The sequence below is a fragment of the Pygocentrus nattereri genome, chromosome 3 (assembly GCF_015220715.1).
Source record: "Pygocentrus nattereri isolate fPygNat1 chromosome 3, fPygNat1.pri, whole genome shotgun sequence".
NCBI lineage: Eukaryota > Metazoa > Chordata > Actinopteri > Characiformes > Serrasalmidae > Pygocentrus > Pygocentrus nattereri.
This window is the reverse complement of record NC_051213.1, coordinates 245,908-254,402: the sequence shown is the minus strand read 5'-3', so window position 1 is coordinate 254,402 and position 8,495 is coordinate 245,908. Positions and strand designations below refer to the sequence as shown.

Sequence of the window (8,495 nt, the reverse complement as noted above, 5' to 3'; positions counted from 1 at the left end):
AGTTCTAAAGCCAGTATTCATGATGGTTTAGGGGTCATTAGTGCTCATGGCCTGGGTGACGTGCTCATCTGTGAAGGCTCCATTAAAGCTGAATGATATAAACATGTTTTATCAACATCTGCTGCCGTCCAGACGACGTCTTTTTCAGGGAAGGCCTTGATTATTTCAGCAAGACGACATCAAACCACATTCTGCACGTATTACAGCAGCACTGCTCCGTATTAAGAGTCCGGGCGCTAAACTGACCTGCCTGCAGTCCAGACCGGTCACCACTGAGAACATCTGGAGTATTATGAAATGAAAAATATGACAAATGAGCTCCTGAACTGGACTGAAATCCTGAATCAGACAAGAACAGAGAACATTTCACTGTCAGAGCTACAGCAGCGTCTCCTCAGTCCCCAAACACTGACAGAGCTGTTAAAGAAGAGGAGATGAAGTGGTAAACAGACCCCGTCCCGACTGTTTTGGAACATGTTGTTGGCATCAAATTCAAAATGGACAAATATTTTCCAAAAAACAATAACATTTCTCAGTTTAAACATTTGATATGTTGTCTTTTTAGTGTTTTCCTTAAAAAATATGATTCTCCACAGCGTCCCAACCTTTTTGAAATGGGGTTGTAAATAAAATTACTCAAGTAAGAGTAAATGAGTACTTCATATAAAAACTACTTATGTGCTGAGTTACTTAGTTACTTTGTCGCATTTACACTATCTGAACATGTTTCTGAGCTGACACAGCAACATCACTGGGAATAATCTGTAGAGAAAAACACTGGAATACGTGTGAAAAGTACTGAGAGGCACTGATCACAATATGCTCTGCTAGTGCACAGTTACATACCTCTCTGTGAGCTGTGCAAGGAATAAGGGTTACAGTACACTGCATGCATTACATGGCTAGATGTTTATATACAATGTATTAGTGATGAAATAGAGTGTAGTGTGTAGTGGTGTATAGCTGTGTGTAACAGTGTTTGATGAGATGAATGCGATAGTGTGTAGTGGTGTATAGCTGTGTGTAATAGTGTTTGATGGGATGAATGCGATACATTTACATTTACAGCATTTAGCAGACGCTCTTATCCAGAGTGAATTACAAGAAGAGCTTTGTCTGTGTAGAGAAAGTATCTTTGCTAGTTACCAGTAGGTTAGAGAGAAAGACGGTCCTGAGCTCAGATACTGATAGAAACACAGTCACTGTAGATACCCAGAGAAAAAGGCACAGAGTTTAACATAGAACTCTGTGCCATTCAATACAATACAATAAATCACATTACACAGTGCAATACAATAAAATGTAATATATAAGTGCAGTTTATAACTCAGTGCTGATTTAAGTGCTGTGTAAAGAGATGAGTCTTCAGTCTGCGTTTGAAGACAGTGAGAGACTCTGCTGTTCAGACAGCCAGTGGGAGTTCATTCCACCACCTGGGCTCCAGTGCAGAGAACATTCTCCACGCTGGTCTTCCGTGCACCTTGAAGGATGGCGGGTCAAGCCGAGCTGTACTCGAAGCTCGAAGGGCTCGTGGTCCAGTTCCAGATTTCACCACTGCCATCAAGTCGGTAGGGGCTGGTCCATTTCTGGCTTTGTAGGCCAGCATTAGGGTTTTAAACCTGATGCAGCTACAGGAAGCCAGTGAAGGGAGCGCAGCAGTGGGGTGACGTGGCTGAACTTGGGCAGATTGAAGACGAGCCGTGCTGCCACGTTCTGGATGAGTTATTGTATAGTGGTGTATAGCTGTGTGTAATAGTATGCACTCACATTTACTGTTTATTGAGTGTTACTCTCTGTTTAGTGATTAGTTGTGTAGTCATGGTGTGTCATAGTGGTAAATTGTGTTACAGTGTGTAGTTTTTTTACAGCACCATTTAGAGTGTAGTTTTGTACAACAGTGTTTACTGGTGTGCAGTAGTCAATAGTGATGTGTATTCGTGTTAAGTGGTTAACTGTGTTTGACAGTAAGAGTGTGTAGCAGGTTCTAGTGAGTAGCTCGATGTGATATGTGTGTGGGTTTGATTGACTGTGTGTAATTATGTATGAGTGTGTATTCATGCACAAACTTGTATGTGTGGTAGTGTTTATGAATGTGTGTGAAAGTTAATGTATGAGTGTGAATACTGTGTATGTGAGTGAGTGAGTGAGTGAGTGAGTATGAGTGTGTATTAGTGCATATGAATATGTGATAAAGTGTGTGTATGTGTGCGTGTATGTGTGTGTACTCACTGCTGTTAGTCCTGTGATGTCACACTGCAGTAGAGTTGTGTCCTCAACAACCAGCTCACCCAGAGGAGGAGAAAAGGATGGAGAGCCACTCCACACCACTGAAACACACACACACACACACACACACACGCACACACACACACACACACACACACAAACATAGGCATGCCGAAGAATAATGAAACCACTGGAAATCCTCTCTAATTAAAGTATTTAAACAAAAACTATGGTTTAAAGGAGCCAAATACACAACAGCTGCATAAAAATCTATGTGTTGTACAAGTTACTGACCACGATATTTGGTGACGACGGCAGAGTTGAGGCAGAGCGGCTCCTGGAATTGAACTCTAAGGCTGGAGGAGCTGGTCACACAAACACACACTCTGCTGGGCGGGTCTGGTGGGCCTATACACACACACACACACACACACACACACACACACACACACACACACACACACTCAATTAGTAACTCAGTGTCTGAGTGTGTATGCATGCATAGTTGCATGTTTCATAAATTTTTGTGTATCTGTCAGTATTGTTTTGTGTGTGTATGTAAGTGTGTTACTCACTGGCGTGTGTGTATCCAGTCTGCATGCGTTTATAAAGGCGGAGCCTCCACTCCCAGGCCTTCAGCTGTCTCTCCCTGTCTGACTCCTCCCTCTCTGCTGGCCCTGCCCCTGTTACCTGGGCAACAAGTTCAGACACCCGAAGCTCCGCCTCCTGCACCAGAGCAGCCAGGTGCACCGCACGGCTCTCTGGACTTACAACTGCACAAACACACACCCACAAATACTGTTATACAAATACTCAATACAATTAAAACACACTGCATCTGTGCCACATAATATCACACAAATGACAGTGACAGTTATAGCTAGAAGATCATGGAACCGCTAGCCACCATTCTTGCAGGGGATTCCCTGATAAGAGGGTAAGTCAACGGGGGCAAAGGAGGAGTACAGAATCATGTATTTTCTTCTGCTGTCTCATTAATACTACAGGTTTGTTTGTGTATGGTTTGTTATTGTTTGTATGTTCTGATGTTTTGCTGACTGCTTGAATGATGCTACAATGCAGCTATAAGGCTGTCTGAGCAACACTACATCACAGCTTCAAGGCTCACTAAGCTGGTTGCTTGAGCAACGATATACTGTAGCTTCAAGTCTTCCCAAGCCACCTGTCTGAGTGACGCTACACTGTAGGTACGAGGCTCACTGGGCCACCAATCGGAGTGACGACACGCTGATGTAACGCTCACTGGTCCAGCTGTCTGAGTAATGTCACATTGCTGGTATGAGGCTCACTGGGCCAGCTGTCTCAACAACACTATTGTAAGAGCCATAAAGCAGAAAAGATAGAATGTGGAAATATGTACAATTTATATTTTATTTTATTCTTAATTCATGTCATTGTGTAATTCATAATTCTAAGAAAATGATTATTAATATAAAAATGTTTGATGACGCTTCCTCAGAGTAGCGTAACTGAGAACGTGCAGCACCAGTTCAGTCAGAGCTGCGCAAGGCACGGGAGCATATAGTTTTCTTACCGTACGTGCGTTCACATTTGTAACCGTTTGATTTTCTAAGTAAAGACACCTAAACTCAAAGAACTTGTCATGTCGTGCGCGTGAAGAAATTACTGTGTCTGCAGCTCTAAGTGGTACTTTTTGGAAACTGAAGAAAGTGTCACTACATTTAGTAAGAAAACTGCTCACGGATGGACCAAGAGTGACTGAAAACCGAACTTTTTGGATGCTAATCAGGAGCCAACCATCAGTTAACACCTCCGAACGGTGTGTCAGACTGGAGCATCATTCTGGAGAGGATTTACTGAGAGCGAACGAGGTGGTAAGCCTGCCGAATTAACATATGAAAGGACGAATTGCCTTTAAAAGACTCGTTTGCTAGGTAGAAGGAAGCCACTACTGTGCTAGTTTGAAGCTAAGTTAAGCCAAGAAGCTAACGCTATTTAGCTACTGAATGACTTGCAGCTTGAGCCAAGAAGCTAATGTTATTTAGCTAAACAGTGACTTGCAGATTCATGCTAACTTGTTAATTGAAGCCTGAAACCGAAAATTACTGAAAGCTCTGTGTGTTTTGGAAATTGTGAAGCATTTATTGGATGAAGAAAAGTGTTATTGGAATACTTTTGATTCATATGCACACAGTTTGCACACCGCTTTATTGAGAAAAGAAATATGGAGGAAGGTAATGTTGAAACAGTTGGCACTGAAGAAATGGCCACCAAACGGCCAGTCAAGTTAACTGAGAAGGCAATTGAGAACAAACTGTACAGGCTACTTGGCTCCAGGAGAAGTTTTCTAGCCCGACTCACAACTCTAAGGAGGGAAGTTACCAGTTTAATCACATTAGCTGATAATTTGTCAACAGTGAAAGAAATAATGCAGGAAGAATTTAATCCAGTTCTCCAAGATTTTGTTGACATCACTGAACAATTAGGAGATCTTTTACCTGAAGATGAGAAAGAGGCAGATATTAACAACTGGTTTGAGCCTAAAATGACAGTTATCAGACAGTTTACTGAAGAAACTGACAAATGGATGGAGCAGGAGACCTTGAACTTACAACGAACAAACCAAGAATCACAAGCTGAGGAAGAGATAAACCCTGATGATAGTGTGTCACAAGTGAGCCATAAGTCCAATAAACTAAGCAAGAAGGGCTCATGTGCTGGATGCTCAACTGTCGTGTCTTCTCGTGCATCAGTTTGTGCTATTGAAGAAGCCAAGCTCTCTGGTCTAGTAGAACGTGCTGCTATTCTGGAGAAGAAACAAGAGTTAGAAATGGAAGAAGTACGTATCAAAGCAGCTAAAGAGAAGTTAGATCTAGATGCAGCTATTGCAGAAAAAAGAGCAAAAGTCAGAATACTGAAACAGTATGTGAAATCAGAGGATGGCATGAACAGCTACCTGCGCCCTCATGCAGCAGGTGGTGCAAGAGTGAAAGAAGAGGAAAACCCCGCCCCTCTCTCTCAGATCAGGTCTTCTTACAGAAGCCAGGCATCACTAAGGCCATTGCAAGATGTAAGACATCAGGTTGCTACAGTAAACACTGCAGTGCAACAGCATGATGGAAGCATGAGTGGCCTTCTGAAAGTAATGGAAAATCAAAACGCTATTACAGAGATGCTTGTTAAGCAACAGCAGTATGCTCAGCTTCCTGAGAAAGAAGTGGCAGTGTTCAAGGGTGATCCAATTACTTATAGATCTTTCATTAGAGCTTTCGAACAAGCCATTGAGCAGAAGACGGACAGTGAACAAGACAAATTGTATTACCTACAACAGTTCACTGCAGGAGAACCGCAGGAGCTTGTTCGAAGCTGCGAACACAGACCATTACACAAGGGGTTCAAAGAAGCAAAAGAGCTCTTGAAGAAACATTATGGAGATGAGTTGGTCATTGCAAGCGCTTACATCGATAAAGCTTTAAAGTGGGCACCAATCAAAGCTGAAGATGGAAAAGCACTTAAGACCTATGCGTTATTCCTAACTGGTTGTTGCAACACGAGCCAGGATGTTGAATCGATGGAGGAAATGAATAATCCTACGAATATGAGGATGGTGGTATCCAAACTACCTTACAAGATGCGAGAAAGTTGGCGCAATGAAGCATTTAAAATCAAGGAGAAAAGAGGACTCAGAGCAAGATTTGCCGACCTCGTCACCTTCATTGACCGACAGTCTAAGATAGCCATGGATCCACTCTTTGGAGACCTCCAAGGCAAAAACCCACCACCAGCAGGAAAAGGCAAGGAAATTGGGAAAGTGGGCAAGAGTGGAGGAAAAGGAGCAAGCTTTGCAACCAATGTGGCGGTGGAAAAGGAAAGTGCAGCTGCAACACCAAAGCAAGCAAGCTCATCCAAGATAGGACCTTCTTTTGAAACTCCATGTCTATTTTGTCAAGGAAACCACACATTGGAAACTTGTAACAAGATTAAAGAGAAAAAGAACCAGGAATGTCTTGATTTTTTAAAGTCAAAGGGACTGTGTTTCGGGTGTTTGAGGCAAGGTCATATTAGCCAGAACTGTAAGAAAAAGATCGTATGCAAACAGTGCTCACGAAAACACCCAGACATTCTTCATCAGAATGAAGGAGTTAAGAACACGACTTCTGTAACAGAACAGGGTAATACTCGTAAGGATGAGATGTCTACGACTCCAAGTCCTGTCAAGGAAGAAGTGTGTGGCTACACTGGGGCTGGAGAAACAGACTGTCTACTACCCGTGGTTCCTGTGAAGGTGAAGTCCCGCATCAGTGGAAGATCCATAGAAACCTATGCGTTTATGGACCCTGGGAGTACAGCCACGTTCTGTACAGAGGACCTTAGAAAGAGGCTGAATGAGAAGGGAAAGCCGACTCAGATCTCCTTAAGCACCATGGGTCAGAACGAAGCAGAAGAACAAAGGTTGATCAATAGCTACCTGCTCACAGGCCTTGAAGTGTGTAGTCTTGATGGAGAAGAGTACCTGTGGCTACACAAAGTTTTCACACACAGTAATATCCCTGTGCAGAGAGAAAACATTCCCAGTCAGCAACATCTACAGAAGTGGTCCTACCTGAATGAGGTGAATCTACCGTGTATCGATGCAAGTGTAGGCCTTCTGATTGGCGCCAACAACTCTAAAGCAATGGAGCCTTGGCATGTTATTAACAGCCAAGAGGAAGGACCCTATGCTGTAAAGACGGTTCTCGGCTGGATGGTGTATGGTCCAGTGACAAATGAAAACCCGCTTGTCAGAGGCAAAATAGCTCCTTACAGTGTTAATCGAATTGCAGTTGAGGAAGTGGAACAGCTACTTGTACAGCAATACAACACAGATTTTCCGGAGCGTCTATATGATGACAAAGAGGAAATGTCACAAGAGGACAAGTTGTTTATGGAATCAGTGCAAAGCACAACCAAGTTCACAGACGGACATTACAGTGTGGGGCTCCCACTGAGAGACAAGGGTGTGAAAATGCCCAACAACCGCTGTGTGGCCGAGCAGCGAGCTGCTGGTCTTAAGAGAAAGTTGATAAGGAACCAAGAGTTTCTGGAGGACTACAAAGGCTTTATGAAAAGTATGCTGGAAAAAGGCTACGCCATGGAAGTTCCTCAAGATCAGCTCGCCCGTGATGACGACAGGGTTTGGTATATCCCGCACCATGGGGTATACCACCCGAAGAAAAAGAAAATACGTGTTGTTTTCGATTGCAATGCCAGCTTCCAGGATGTCTCGCTCAATGGTCAGTTGATGCAGGGACCTGACCTCACCAACACGCTCATTGGTGCCTTAGTGAGGTTTCGAGAAGAACCGATAGCTGTGATGGCGGACATAGAGTCCATGTTTTATCAGGTGAGAGTCCCAGAGTCAGACGCTGACCTGCTGCGATTTCTGTGGTGGCCGGCTGGTGATCTTAGCGCACCTGTAAAAAAAAACAGGATGATGGTACATCTTTTTGGAGCGACATCTTCCCCTAGCGTTGCGTCCTATGCGCTACGAAGAACAGCAGAAGATCGAAGAGGCACCGCAGCCCCAGAAGCAGTGGAAACAGTTCTACATCATTTTTATGTGGACGATTGTCTCAAATCGGTGGGGACGGAGGAGGAAGCAGTCTTCTTGGTGAAGAATGTTCGACACTTGTGCGCTGAAGGGGGTTTTACCCTCACCAAGTGGGTCAGCAACAGCAGGAGGGTCTTGTCTTCCATTCCTGCAGAACTCCGAGCCACTGAGTTGAGAGACCTCGACCTCACAAAGGATGCCCTGCCCACAGAACGAGCTCTTGGTGTACAATGGTGCCCTGATATGTTCATGTACAGCATCAAGTCACAGGACAAGCCCAAGACAAGAAGAGGTATTCTTTCTGTTGTAAATTCCACCTACGACCCTCTTGGCTTCCTGGCACCATTGATACTCCCTGCCAAGCTTCTCCTGAGGGATCTGTTTAAAGAAAAGCTAGGATGGGATGAAGAGATCGATGACTCACGAACAGAACAGTGGAGTAAGTGGCTGGAAGATCTCACTCTCCTCTCAGGCTTCAGCATCAGAAGATGTGTCAAACCCCAGGCCTTTGGAACCACAGTGGTTGCCAGGTTACACCATTTTTCTGATGCTAGCGAGGTTGCCTATGGCACAGTATCTTACCTCGTTTTGGTGAATGACCAGGGCAGAATCCATTGTTCCATGATGATGGGGAAGTCTAGAGTGTCCCCACTCAAGCAGATCACTGTGCCAAGGCTAGAGTTGACTTCAGCGGTGG

At 44.1% G+C, this 8,495-nt stretch overlaps 1 protein-coding gene across 1 annotated transcript in view; it reads right to left on the bottom strand.

The window, feature by feature from the left end:
• The window catches only part of LOC108415082 (ankyrin repeat and fibronectin type-III domain-containing protein 1), an 83,847-nt gene that overhangs the window by 38,517 nt on the left and 36,835 nt on the right, over positions 1–8,495 (bottom strand). The window contains exons 4-6 of the mRNA XM_037537291.1: positions 2,802–2,999; positions 2,521–2,634; positions 2,230–2,327 (exon numbers count right to left, since the gene is read on the bottom strand). Of these exons, the coding sequence (XP_037393188.1) occupies positions 2,230–2,327; positions 2,521–2,634; positions 2,802–2,999 (410 nt within the window). The remainder of the gene's footprint in view (positions 1–2,229; positions 2,328–2,520; positions 2,635–2,801; positions 3,000–8,495) is intronic.